Source organism: Excalfactoria chinensis, chromosome 1 (genome assembly GCF_039878825.1).
Source record: "Excalfactoria chinensis isolate bCotChi1 chromosome 1, bCotChi1.hap2, whole genome shotgun sequence".
Classification (NCBI taxonomy): domain Eukaryota; kingdom Metazoa; phylum Chordata; class Aves; order Galliformes; family Phasianidae; genus Excalfactoria; species Excalfactoria chinensis.
The window spans coordinates 173,393,455-173,407,801 of NC_092825.1; the positions used below are offsets into that span (position 1 = coordinate 173,393,455).

Genomic DNA, 14,347 nt, shown 5'->3' on the forward strand with positions numbered 1-14,347 from the left:
GAAAGATGTCATGAACGTGTGGAAAATTCTCTTGAATCAGACTTCAGTCGAGCTGGAGAAATACAGAAATATATAACCTTTTGTCTCCCATTTTTTTATTTTTATTTTTTTTGCATTTTCTTCTTTTCTTGTGCTTTCTCTGGTGCCTGTGAAAGGCTCAGTGTTCTATTGAAAACAAAGCATATACTAACTTCTCTGCCCCATAACACTCATCATCTGGAAACTAGATTGGGATCTAGTTTGGATTCCCTTATCTCTTCTAGTAGGTACCAAAAACCACCCTACCCTCAGCAGGGTCATTACACTTCACAAATAACTCAGCTGAGCAAAAATAGATGCCCACTCTGACAGAGATGAATCATTTTCTAGACTTCCTTGACTTGATTTCAGTTGAGTAATTGGGTACACAGACACCTATATAGCATGCACCAGAAGGAGCTGAACCTGTCCCGCCTTGGTTGTTCCTACTCGTCGAGTTACTCAGATTTTTGCATACACTGACTTCTGCAAGTGGAAGCCTTAGGAAGAAGTGGCTAGTGGCTGATTACTGAAGATAACACCACATTTCAGATGTACTGGAACTGATGTACAGCAAAAATTCAGATTAGCATGTAAACTTTCCGTGCCTCGTATCATTGCCAGATGTATGACCTTTGTGTTCAACATGCACCTATGTGTGACTAGCCAGGGGGGTGAGCATGCAAAGCACTTTGGCTCATCTGCACTGTAACAGAAGCTGACAGCTGCTGAGCCCCTAGGAAACCAGGCTTTCTATTTAGAGAATAAATGGGATTGAGTTCTCGGGAAACTTGGACCCAGGTGTTGGTGTGGAACAAGGGGACTTAGAAGGATCATAATCTCCAATGATGCTGGGCTCTCTGAAAATCATTACAGAATACAGGTGCTCAACATTTATGAAAACCTCCTGTGTTGTCTTAGTTTGAATTTCTGGAAATAAACCCCCCATGTTATTGAATACTTGTAGTATTTTAGCTTTGTGACTCCACCAGGGACCAACTTCATGCAGGGGCTGCGTTGCTAACAGAATACTGTTGTTCCAGATCCTTTCTCTGAGCTGACTCTGGCCAAGCACGCTATTACAAAGTGTCTTTGCAAGCATATCAAGGTGTTATGCCACCTCATTTTTGCTAGGCGATGCATGACTCCTCAGATTGGCTGTATTTATATGTTCTTTCCTCCTTTCGATTATTTTGCAGTATGGGAACAACTCCTGTCATTGATGAGTAAATTGCTGGTATTTTTAATTCCTGTGGGTGTTTGGTTTGTTAGGGTGAGGGGGTTGTGTGGTATGTGTTTGAAAGAAAATCAGAACATTTAACAATACGTGTTGCTTTCTTACTAAGGTGTTTCTTAAACAGGGAGCTAAAAAGGAATCCGAAGAAGACACGAGACAGCACATGAACTGTGGGAAGTATATGTGTATTGTTTAAACCATACACAGCCAGCTCTTAGTTTGTAGATAGAGATGAAGGCGCTGCCAGAATACAAGTAGTAAAATAAATCTGTCTTTTTATGTGTATTTCCTTCCTGTCCTAAGGTAAGTGCCTTCTCATACAGGTATTATTTCTGTTTCTTGGTCAAGTTAGGAAGTTTCTTAAAAACAAACAACCAAAAAATTCTCAAAACAGCAGCGTTTTAAAACAACCAAACAAAATATTTGACTACATTTGCTGTTTTCTGTTCTTCTGTTTCTTTTTGCTCTCAGACTCTTATCGTTGTTACTGCAGCTTAGCATGGGACTGCCTGAATTTGTGTCGAGAACTTGGTCACTTTCTACTTGCATGTTTTACTCTGATTTAATATGCTTTAAAAGAAGGAGGTGGAAGCTTATATAGTAAATGCCATAAATAGCAGGAGTGGTTTTGAATTGTGTTCAAGTTCCTCCGCTCCCTATGAGGAGCTGCAGCTGCCATCAGGCCTCCCCTCAGCCTGCTCTGCTCTGGGCTGAGCACACCATGGATCTCAGCTACTCTTTATCCATCTTGCTCTTTAGGCCCTTCACCGTCTCTGTAGGTCTCCTTTGGGTGCTCCCTAATCGTTTTACATTCTGACATTGTGCTCAGATGTGTTGCTGATCTCCCTGAGGACCTTCTATCTGTTACTGTGTGGTAGCTGAGTACCACCCCATACCAGCCTGGAGCTTCTTAGAAACCCAACGCCCCTTTTGCCTCTGTTGTGCATACAGATAATTTTGCAGTTATCTTTCTTCACGTGCTGATCAGGATATATCAGTTCAGGCCTCCAATTGCTGCTATTCTTCCTGTTTTTACCTTCTGGGGTGTTTGACTCATGGAAGCATGATACTGTGAGCTGCTTGCTGTTATTAATTATATGCTGCATATTGGTTTGTCTTTGGGTGTTGGCTTTCTATTCCTGGAACCTTGCAAATATTTTAGACAATCAGTCTATTGTTTAGCAAGTGCTCTGCACACACTGCAGGCCTTTTGTGAATTTCTGTTAAAAAATAATACAAGAATGACTAATGGAGCATGAACGGTGCTTGTGACACTGTAGTCCATTGTGTAACTTCTGAGAGCAGGATTTACATTTCTAGAAAGGCTTGTTCACGGTCAAAACGTAGGACATTCTCTTTATGGCTCATGGGAAAACATGTACCATATATTCAGCTAAGGATGCTACTTAAAGAACAACTTTTTTTTTATATAAAACAAAGTCATTTTCTCGGAACATGAAGTCAGACTGAGACCTGGGTTTGCTTGGCAGCAGAAGTGAATCTTTTCCATTCAGGCAAGTGGCACGGGGGGCTATTTTAGGTCTGTCACACACACATGCACAATGACTTGTTTACTGAAATGGCTTCTTTTTAAGATGTTGTTAAGCTCTGACAGCCAACCCTTTTGAATGGCAAGTGTACATTATTATATTATGTAACTGTCTGCCTCTCCAGAATGCCAGTGGAAGCCTTGCAGTTGGTTCTCTTCTTTCCTGCGAGAACATATTTGCTTGTGGCTTTCAGCTGTCTCTATGATAGCTACAGGTCAAGCAGGATTGAGGTGGGATATTTAAATGTTTAGAAAGATTGTGTGTTTCCTGTGGTTTTTAACTGTAGCAAGTGTGTATCCGGGATGCGTGAAAAGAGTGTTCTGTGTGTTCTGGGAGAGTAGGAGTGCGTTTTATATATGCTGTAGGTAGTTTCTTTTGGTACAGAAGGTACAGTGAGCCTCTCTCTGTGAAAAATTGAGTCCCTGCTTATTGGAGATGCTGTTCGTATCTCCATCCGTGTAAGCTCCTCAGGATAAGGATTGCCAGTTGTTGTGGGCTTGTGCAGTGCTGAGCACAGCAGGATTCTTGTCTTGGGACAGACAGAGCGAAAAGACTCTAAAACTTAATTTACAGCTGCAGAGTTTGTTGCGGCTCTGGCAAAGCAGATGCCAGCACAGAGTGCCCAGTTCCTGCTGCGAGGCCCTGGTTAATCAAACACCAGCCGTGCTGTAAGCCCTTCCCTGGACAAGGGGGAGGAAGGGACACATGAGTACCTTAGGATCTGTGTACCAGAAAGGACTGTAGGGCTGCTTTTTGCATCCCTAGAGCCACAGAGAGCTGCTGGAAACGGGAGCCCTGATGTGGGTGACAGCTGGATTTCCCAGGCCAGATCAGGCAGCACCAGCTAGGACAAAGCAATATTCATGGGAAACAAACGTCGCTTTGTCTCCTGTTGCTCTGATGTGGCCCAAAAGGTTCTTCAGTATTTCTCTGAAAGAAGCAGGAGCATTGGAAGTATTGAAGAGAAAAAAATGCCAGCTTGAATTTGGGAAGTGCGCAGGGAGTGCTCGATAACCCTGCATAATTATGCTTTATTAAAAGAGTGTCCGAGTACTACAGGTGCTCTTACTTACAGTCTTGCTCTAAGTCTGAACATTTTGGATCCTGTTCTCTTGGCATCCAAAGCTTCCAAATGAAATTGTATTTGCCAGCAGTCAACATTAATTTGCAGTTTCCACTTTGATTAATTTTCAGGAATGTACATAATGAGAAAGTTTTACAAAAAACAGGAAGAGAGGAAATGGAAATTTGCACTCTGCAGTGCGTTTCTCATTTATGACCTTTACGGCTCAAACTGTATTGCACAGTGGTGCGTTTTATCACCTGTTTTCCATGTCATTTCAGTGACTATTGAAACAAAATATATGGCTTGATAGAGAAGAAATTGTATGAGCAGCTGATGCCAATTAGCATCTGAGTAATTGGCACACCTTTGCAAGCAAAGAAGCAGTTACTTATAGCGGCAGGGAAGGAATATTCATAAAGAAGGTGCTGGAGAGCTGACTCTTATCATCTGTGACTGCATTTCAGTTGTGCTACTTATAGGAGCGAGCCAGGTTAGTATTTTCAGACACTGGTGTTAAAAAATAAATAAATAAAATAAAAATCAAACAAAAACCTGTCCCGGAGCCTTATGCATATGGTGTTAAGTGAGAATGCCATGTTTTCCAGAGGTGTATTTTCCTTCCATCTCATTGGGTTTTCTCAGAGTTCTGGATGTTAAACTCATACGCAGGTTCTCAGTCGTAGGTTTAGGATAAGAACTTTAGGAACCTGTATTAACTGTATAAAAAAGAATAACTGTGGGTGGATTTTTGGAGAGCTGCTACTCAGTCCCTTTTTGTTTCTTGTTACTGGGAAGGTATATTTATATGGAATTTTGACGTTCTTGCTGAACAGAGGGAGGCGGGCCTCTTAAGATGCTTTCTTGGAAGTAGCGATTTTCAGCAGGTACAGGGAAGGAAGGTTCATCTGAATCATGGCAATACTGTGACCTTTGTTGGAGTTTGTTATGCAGTTTTGGTTTGTAAGTGAAATTGGCTGCCTTGCTTTTCTTCTCATGTCACACAGCCTGGGAGAAGAGGCTGCCCTTAAGCTTGGCTTTGGACTTTCACTCTTCGGTTCTGGCTGTTCCCTTACATCTCCTTGCTTTCTTCCTAACTAACCTGAATCCTCTGGGGCTGCTCTTGGACCCTCATGTGGTCAAATTGTTGTATATGTGTCTTTTCTTCTGTGAAAAGTTGTTTCTTATCTGCTCTAGGAAAGCAGTAACTGCATATTCACACTTACGTAACAGCAAAGAGAATAGCAACAAGTTTTCATGTCTTTTCCTTTACCAGTTTATCCACCATGTTACTTGAATTAAAAGGGTCAGAGGGCAGAGATTGCATCAGATGGCTCTGGCTGTTTGATGATACTTTCTGAAGTGACCTCAGACTTGACTGCTGCTTTCTCCCACAGTATTTTCCTGCACCTTCATAGTGAAACAGGATAAGTTTGCATGTCTCAGACACTTCTGTTTGTAGTTTCCTTACATCATTGTTGATGGCTTATGCGAAGCATGCTGGTGTTCCTTCAGTTCTGCTATGGAGACTGCAATACCTTTCAGCTGCCTGAACAAGAATCACCAGAGGGCATCTGTCTGAGTTATGCTTGAAAACCACCTGCAGTGTTGTGGGTTGGTCCTAATAATAACAATGAAGGCTTTATCAAGAGTTGAGTCTTGAGCTTGTTTTTCATTTTAATTCTCATAGTAGTTGCATATATGTATTCCATATAGCCAAGGGGCTAATGCTGCGTGCAGACACCGTATGAGACAATTGTGCTGACAGATCTCATTTAGACTCATTTATCATTCAGAATCTGGCCATAAAAATACGTTTAAACAATAATTACTAAGTTGAAAGACATGTATTAGTGCTAATTGCATCCTAACCCCATTTTCAGCTTCTGCTTGGGGGGCAAAGAAGGAGGAATGGGGATAGCAGCAACAGGGGCAAGATGCTTTTCTGTGGAGTTTTTCTGTTGTAAGGGTCTGTTGTGACTATTAGTGCAGACATCAGGATGGATGCTGTGGAGCTACCTGTGCAGCATGGGAAGAGAACTGCTCCTGGAGGTCCCTGTTCTTCATGGTTCAGCTCTGAGGCACCTGTGTGCTCTGTTCCTTTCCTGGAGGGAGAACTTGAAGGATTTTGTGAACTTGAATAAGTACTGTTTCCTAGAACCTTAGTGAGGTTCAGAGATGATAATCATTTAGAATGAATCATAAAATGAGTCATAGAATGGCTTGGGTTGGAAGGGACCTCAAAGATCATCCAGTTCTAAGCACCTGCCATGGGCTGGTTGCCTCTGCCAGCTCAGGCTGCCCAGAGTCCATTCAACCTGACCTTGAGCACCTCCAGGGATGGAGCACCACAGCTCTCTGGATAGCCCGTGCCAGGGCTTCACCACCCTCTCAGTGAAATATTTCCCTCTGACATGTAACTTAAAGCTCCCCACTTTTAGTTTAAAACCATTCCCATTTGATCTGTCACTGTCTACTGAGTTTCATTAAACCAGACTTGAAGCTGGCAGTCACATGGGCACAGCTCCAGTGATTTTGTACCCTTGCTGAAATCAGGCCACACGTACCTGGGTTCTCAAATGTTTGTAACCGAGCTCAGCAGTGACATCTGACCATCATACTTGCGCTGTCACACAGGTTTGCCCTGTACTTACTTCTGAAAGTCAGGTGTTTGGGGTATTTCTCAGAGGGGTCCTCAGCATCTTAGACTGGGATCAGCACTACCCCATCCCGCTGCCAAACAGACTTGGGCAGTAGCTCTAACTTTGCATTGGAGGAAGCTAGGTTAATATGGAGGAACTGCAGTGGCAGCAAGATTTGCACTGGGTGCAGAAGAGCAAGTGGCAAATATGGAGGGAGCTCTGCTGCTTGCACAGCAGCCCCAGCACCCTTTCCTTCCACCACCCTGTAGACACGTGAAGCTGCATGGCTTGAAGGTCTTTCTTTTTGCATTGGCAGTAGGGAGAGCTCCATGTTTATTAAACCACTGAAACTAAAAGAAAAACTTCGCATGTTCCTGCAGGGAGGTCAGGTTACTCACTTGGCTGAGCAATGGAACTGGAGCCTTGCAAGCTGCCTGCGCATGGCAGGAGGGAGTTCAGTACCCCACACCATCCTCCATCACAGCTCACTGTGAGTGACCGATAAACACAAAGGCAGCCAGCCTAACAAGTGCAACCTATGCATACTGACATGTTGCTGATGTGTGTGCAGGCAGCGCTTCCCAAAGCTGTCCCGAGCATCACAGGAGGTGCTGCTGGTGGCTGCTACAGGAACACAGGGGCTCTTGTGCTGGGAGCCTCTGAAAATTCCCTTCTAAAATGCAAATGCGTTGCTTCATTGAAACCCACTCGAAACCAGGCATGATTGACAAACACAGAACACTTAGACAGTTGTCTGTTGGTTGTTTTTCTTTTTCCCTGCACAAAGCAGTTGGCCCCTCAGCCTGCTGAAGTAAAATTAACTAACAATTTCATAGCAAATTTTGATCTGTTATGGTTAGATAATCACTGCTTGTTTATTTGGTAATGGCTGGGGATGTAGGAGGGCAGACAAATTGTGCAAGCAGAACAACTGGTGGATTTTGACTCTTTTTGTTACTGCTTTCCCTGCCTGGGAGCAGTGATGAGCAGGTTAGGTGGGCAGGCTGCAGGGATTGCTTGGGTGTAGCTTGTCCTAGCTTGGGGGCAGAGGGAGAGACTACCACTACTCATGAAAGGCCTTTTCAGCTCCATTTTCTGTGATGAAAGGACATGAAATTCTTGATGCAAATGCTTCTATTACTGTTCTCGTGCTCGGTGATTTAGTGCTGATCATTAAGTAAGCTGCTCTGCACAGCACAAACAAATGTCTGCTCCATGCAGGCATGTGAGCTTGGATTAGCTGCCAGTACATCCCTTGCTTTGCTGTTTACATTTGTGCTAAATGACTTCTCAACACTGAGCTGTGTCACTGATCTTAAATGCATTTAAATACACCAAGAGGTTTCTGTTGAAGCTTTGGTTGCTCCGGCTGGAGCTGACTTCATGGGACCAAGGCAGAGCTGCTGGCTCCCAGCTGAAAACTGTTAGTGTCATCCTCCGTATGGGCTGCTGCACAGTAAGGTGGTGCTGCACTGTGGGATGATTAGATGGGGTGATTTTAACATGACTTTAAACCTCAATCAGTTATTCAGTTGCAAACAGCAGGGTAAACTCTTGGAAGGTAAAGACTGAACGTACAGGGAGCAGACTGAGGGAATGCATCCAGGGCTCTGAGCTGGTTTAAGTAAAGCAATGCAATGATGTGGTTTAGGGCTAAGCCTCATTCAGCATGCCTGTGGGCTGCTGCACGCAGAAGTGTTTTCAGCCCTCCTCATCATCTCCAGATACAGATTCCCTTCTTCTCCTGTGCACTGCCTCTGTTTTATGTGGCCATGTGATGAATCCAATCAGCCTTGTGATCCAGCAAAAGACTTTCTTTGTGTTTAACAATCGTTTGCTGCCCCTGCAGATCAACAAATCAAACCGCACCTCCTGATGTTCATAATGGAAATGTGTGGTGTATTCCCCATAGGGGAGAGAAGGAAGAGAGTAGGAGCGTAACCAGCACTCGGCAGCAGTGCAGTTCCACCACTTTGGTTGTAATGTGGAACTGTTTGCACATTCTGTGTATCTGGGAGGCCTTTGGGACTGGAAGAGCAGGTGGCTTTGCTGAGTTGGTTCTTGTTACTTCAGTGTGGGATTATTTTCTGTCTGTCCCTCTGAAAAGTTGACCATCGTGGTAAACTCAAAGAGTTAAGTGAGTTGGAAGCAGAACGGTTAGCTGGTGAACTGTGTACAATAAATGCATTCAGTGGAATCGTGCTATTCAGTAGGCACAATGCTATCATTTATTTACATGGTTTTCTACTGTTCCCAAAACTTCAGTTTTGAACTAAAAAGTTGCCAGTGCTCTTTAATCTTTGAGAGGAGTGACTCCCAGCTAGAGCCCAGCTTCACCATAGTACCTCGTGTTTTTAACACCGCCTGCCTAAAGCTTTGCCAAACCTCGAAGAATAGGAATAAAACTGGAACATTCTGGCCTTTCAGTGGCTGTTTAACAGCAGTTAAGCAGCAAAACAATTTTCAGACAATTAACAGATCTCCAGGCTCTTTGCAAACTCGGATAAAGCTGATTGAAGGTTGTCAAATGACTAATGAATACAGCTAATGACATAGTGCTCGGGTGGGTTTTCTGCCTTAGCCTGATAGCTACTTTTTAAGGGTGTTGTAGCAGCCAGGTGAAACTTTTTTGGGGTCACTGAGAGTATGGGAATGAGCTGCTCCAGGTAGCGTTTGCTGTTGTGCCATGGCAGAACTCCACAGAGGTCTTTCCTTGCAGTCCCGCAGGGCTTTAAAAGCATTATTATCAAATGCTAATTTCAAGCAATTACGATTCTAGAAAAGCTCGCAGCGTGAAAATGTCATAAAATAAGCTTATTTTAATTGCTTACAGCCGTCCTAAGAAAACCGGGTTGAAAAAATGATAGCTGGTTTTGCTTTGTTTTTAGCAAATCACACTTTGTATCACCAGAGAGGCCGGCTGGGAGGCTCTTCTTTGTTCTCCTGAGGCTGTGCTTACACCTGAAAGAGGAAAGTTCCCTGTGGTGGGAAGAGGTTTTCATTCCGAATTCATTCCACCATTGTAAAGCTGCGGTTGGAGTTGTGCTGGCGTGCGTTCAGGATCCTGTCTGTTTTCATCAAGTTGCAGCGTGCTAATTTCTCCCATCTGAAAGCCTGAAATGGAGGCCTTTCGTTTGGTTGATTTAGGATTTGATCGGGTTTGCGTTCGTGACAACGTTGGCTCTGTCTGAGCTGCGATTTGGTAATGAATTGCGTGTGCTTTTGTGATCCGTAGTAACAGAAGGCAGAACAGGTTCTCTGAAACCACTGCTGAGAACTAAGTAACTGAGAATGGAAAGGGTGGAAACCAGGGAAAATTGCCTGGTACAGCTGCAAGCGAGCGGCCTTATTTGTAGGCTTCTGAGCAGTCCTGAGCCCCATTTTGACAGTGTGGTATTTCTCTTTCCAGTGCTTCCACTTCTCAGTCGGACCATTCTGCTCATACAAAATCTGCTTCTCTTGTATCATCGGACTCGGTCTCCACCTCAGCAGACAACTTTTCTCCAGATTTAAGGGTACGTATGCTTTGTCTGAACAAAAGAAAATCCGTATCTATCTACCTGTCTGTATGTGTTGTGCTCTCCATCAATGACCATTGCTTGCGCCTCTGAGTTTGGATAGAGCAAAATGATACTAGCTTTCAGGTTAATGCCAAATTTCATGTAACCAGAGCATGAAAGGTCCCAAAGTCAAACAAGTGAAATAGAAATTGAACTTTAATCTCTACCATATTATTTCCTACTTTATAAAGTTGTTTAATCTTCAAAAAGCTGACTCTGCAACCCACATTTGGAGATGAATTTTCAAAGGAACTCCTTTCTCTTTTAAGTGCTTTAAGTGAAGATCCTCAACCAGCCAGTTGTATAATGTGTTTTTTTTTTCCTCCTCTGCTGTGTATCTGAGATGTTCTCTTTTGAAAACTCCTTCTTGTTTGTAAACAGGGAGTCCTTGGAAGTATCTTCTTTCAGAGGAAGATTGTTATCTTCAAGCTGCTAAAATAAGTGGCTCTCACATAAAAGTCTCAGACAAGGCTCTTTTAAGTCTGTTATTGATTTGTTAATGTCAAATCCAAAGTTGGAGTTCAGCTCAGAAGAGTTTTGAGAACTATCTGTACGTTCCCCTTACGAAACCAAGGGGTTTGCTGATATTCCTCACCCTTGCAAAAAAAGTCTGTCTGTAAAACCAGTGGTGTTGGTACGTTCTGGTAATGACTTCTAGCATTTCTCAACTGTGGTTGAGCAGCTCTGTAAAATCTGAATGCCATAACATTGCATGGAAACTCTTAACACAAAACTGATTCCTTTCTCTGACAGTCATGGTAGTATTTTGTCCTGTGAGTAGTTACAGTAACAGAAAGTCGCCTGTTCAGAGGTGGCAAGGACTTTGATGTTTCCTTTTTAAAGGAGTATTGCTAGCCAGTATTAAGCAGTAATCTGTAAAAGAATCAGTAGATTATGTGTAAATGTTAGTTCAGAGTTTTTAACCTATGAGTATGAAAAGTAATCCTCAGAAACCTTTGGGATAAAGTGCTCTGTAGCAGGTCAGAAGCTTTTCCTCCTTGAAGCTGAACTGAGTTTCAACTGGAGTTGAAAACTCCAACACACAGCAGGAGTTTTAGGCAGAGATGAAGCAATTAATTGGTATAAATATATATGATTGCAAGTACTGCCACAGCTGTGATTGTGTATATAATGCTATACATAAATTTTACACTGACTTATTTCCTCCCCTCTTTTCATTTTAACTTAATTTTACATAACTGGGATTTGTTTTACAGTTCTGATGCTCAGATCAGCTGCTGTTTTGCAGGTTCTTTTACACTGGAGGATTATCTTTACATACAGGGAGCCAAGCAGTATTTTTGTTCTAGATTCAAGACTGTCTTTGCTTTGTGATCATTTACATGGCTTAACATGTCCTCCTTGTAACTCCAGATGTGTCTTCTTTTCTCCTTTCTTTTTGTTACCTTGGCTGCATGAAATCCCTATTAGACAGGGATTCCTGTCAAGTGATGTTTGCAGAGGAATGTTCATTTAGCAGCACGATGCATTTTTCAGTCAGAAGATGCATATGTATTGTTTGCTGGAGGTCATTAGAAAGCCCTCCTTCCTTGCTATGGCACAGTTCCCATAATTTGTAGGATGGTTTCTTCACAGCTTGCCCTTTTTTTGTTGTTGTTTTAAAGAAAAAGTTATTAAGCAACCTAAATTTCCTCTGTGGTTGGAAGCAGGACAGTTCCCCTTTTACTTTAGAATAGTGTTTAGGTGGTAAAAGTAGAGAACTACTAGAATAAAGCTGCTTGAAGCCAAGTGCAAGCGCATGCCTCTGCTAGCAGAATGCTTCCTCCTGTTAACCTGCATCAGCACTGCTGTGCAGCATCAACATCACCCACTGTGCTCCACCTACGGCTTGCTGCTGCCGAGCTGCTGTGAGTGGCTGCAACACAGTCGGATGGAAGCACAAAGCTGGATCTTGCATTTACACCTTGGTGGCTGCTTGTCGATCCTATGCAGCCCACAGAGCATTGATTCCCATGGTCCTCCTCGTAGGGGAATATAGTGAGAAAAGTGCCATTTCCATTAGTACAGACTGCCTTTCTCCTTCCTACAGGAATTCAAGCAATAACTGTTTGTCTCCTTGTGGTTTGGAGTGGTTGGTGCTGGAGAAGAAGTTTGGATCTGTCCCCTTCCATTGTGCATCCTCTTATTTTGGTATTGCCACAGTGGGCTCAGTCCCATGGCCTGAGATCACTGTCAGTGCTTGCGTGTCTGCTGGGCTGATTCCTGGAGCCTGGTGTCTGCTCCTTAGTGAGATGAGCTGGGAATGGGAGACTTATTCTGCAGTGATTAGCTAAAACCAGTTTCTTTCAGCTCTCATGGAGAACAAACACAGTCTCTCTGGGCTCATCATTCTTTGTCTGATTTCTTCTGAATTAACATCTCTGCCCTGTGACAGTTCTGCAGTTTGTTTGTTTGTTTGTTTGTTTTTTAAAGCCAGTTCACTGAGAAATTTTTCAAGGTCCTGATTGCTCTTATACTTTTCTTTCACCCTTTTGATACTGCAGATGATGCTGTACCATTAACAGATACAGCAACACGTTTTGTGGTAGCTCTGCGGTATGCGAGACAAGTGCCTGGGCTACACGATGTTCTCACAGGAAGGGCTTGCATCAGTTAGCTTTAAGAGGCTGAAAATAAGCATTTCAAGATTTTGAAGTGGATCTGCCAATTGTGGGATTATGCTCTTGATGTGTATTTAAATTTTCCCCTCTAGAATGAATTGCTGCAGGGATCCGTCATCACTCCTACCTCAACTCAGTTACTGCCTCTGCGTGTGCATCGACTCAAATTTAGGAATTAAATTTCTGTGGTGATGGAAAAACACTTTGTGATAGCTACAATTAGCACTCTCTTCTTCTGTGGGGAATTTTTGGAAGAAAAGTAGGCGTCCATCAGGGGGAGGGAATGAAGGGAAGGACCCATATCATTTCTTACAGTCTGCGCCTGCAGATTTCTTTTGGAGTGCAATTAACACTCAGTGTGTGTGCGTGCATATGTGTAATGAGGTAAATGAGACAACCACTGGGGATTCCTACTAAATGCATGTGCAGTATTTTTCCTAAGTCTTTCTCCAAAGTATTTCATAATTAACTTTTATGAAGTATTGTTGTTTTTGTGGCTTTTGTTTTTGTTTCTTTTCAAATGTATATTGAGCATTTCAGTATGTGGAGCTGGGATGAAATTGTCTTTCCATTACAGTTCATGGAATTTTCACTTCATGAACCATCTCTAAGTAAATGTTGGCTGCTTCAGTTGGCTGTACGAAAAATAAAAACCACAAGAATGCCACCCTCTACCCACCAAGTGTCTCTAAGCACTGTTAGGTTCTACTTCCCTGCTGCCCCATCCCTTTCTGATCTCAGATCTGAAGCTGTTTAGAATTGATTTGGGAAATGCACTTTTTTTGAGGGAATTTTGAACAAATATACCACCATATGTTTTAACATAAGTTGTAGATCAGGCAAGAACACGATTGAGTAGTAGTAATTGGAAGTGAAAACGAGCTGGAAATTCATTGATACTCTGTAAATTGGAATGAGATTTTAAAATCACCTTGGAGCCAATGTTGCCAAAGGTATATAAGTGTGTCTTACAGATCTGGGAACATGGTGATTATTCAAGTACAATGGGCTTCTTGCTCATAAGTCTTATAGATGTTGTTTTCTTCTGTGCCTATGGGTAGATCAGCCTGTGCAGTTTATAGTGCTTCTCTTAAGCTTTGTTACTAACACTCTAGCTTTTATCATTTGGGACTTTCACTTTGAGTTGGCTGTTGATTTATAGGATAGTGCCTGCAGTTTACCATATTCATACCGTATTCAAAGCTTTGGAATAAACCTCATAAAAGGGTTGGATCCCTTCCATCCCCAGATGGAAAGAAATGCAAGTGGTCAGCGGAGTCTGCTGTCGCACTTCCTTAATGAAACCTTTGCCTGAAAGTTAAAGGTTGATTGTGCTTTTGAGTTGTATACAGTAACAGCCTGAATCACATATTAGAAGTTCATAATGTTGACTTTTTGTTGCTTCTAGTCTGTTCTGTGGACAGAGGAAAATCTGTTAGCGAGCCTCCAGCATTGCAGACAGGTATGTCACCTGCTTAGTTGCACAGCTTTCAGAAACAGTAGTTCTAATCTTTGTTCTTGCCATTACAGTTTGGTACCACTAAGCTATTCTTCTCTTTGAGGGTGACATTGAGATTCACAGTTCCTGTAATTCCTCTGAGATCCAGCAAAACGTTGTGTAAGCACATGCCCCCTTCTCTGTGGTTGTTTGCTCCA

General features: G+C 42.8%; 1 protein-coding gene across 2 annotated transcripts in view; it reads left to right on the top strand.

Annotated features, from left to right (window-relative positions):
* Positions 1-14,347, top strand: part of MTMR2 (myotubularin related protein 2) — a 56,637-nt gene that overhangs the window by 8,609 nt on the left and 33,681 nt on the right. Inside the window, exon 2 of one of the 2 annotated variants that reach the window (XM_072326780.1) lies at positions 9,920-10,025. The exons of the other annotated variant lie outside the window; for it this stretch is intronic. Coding sequence (XP_072182881.1) covers positions 9,920-10,025 — 106 coding nt within the window. The remainder of the gene's footprint in view (positions 1-9,919; positions 10,026-14,347) is intronic. 2 annotated transcript variants of the gene reach the window in all.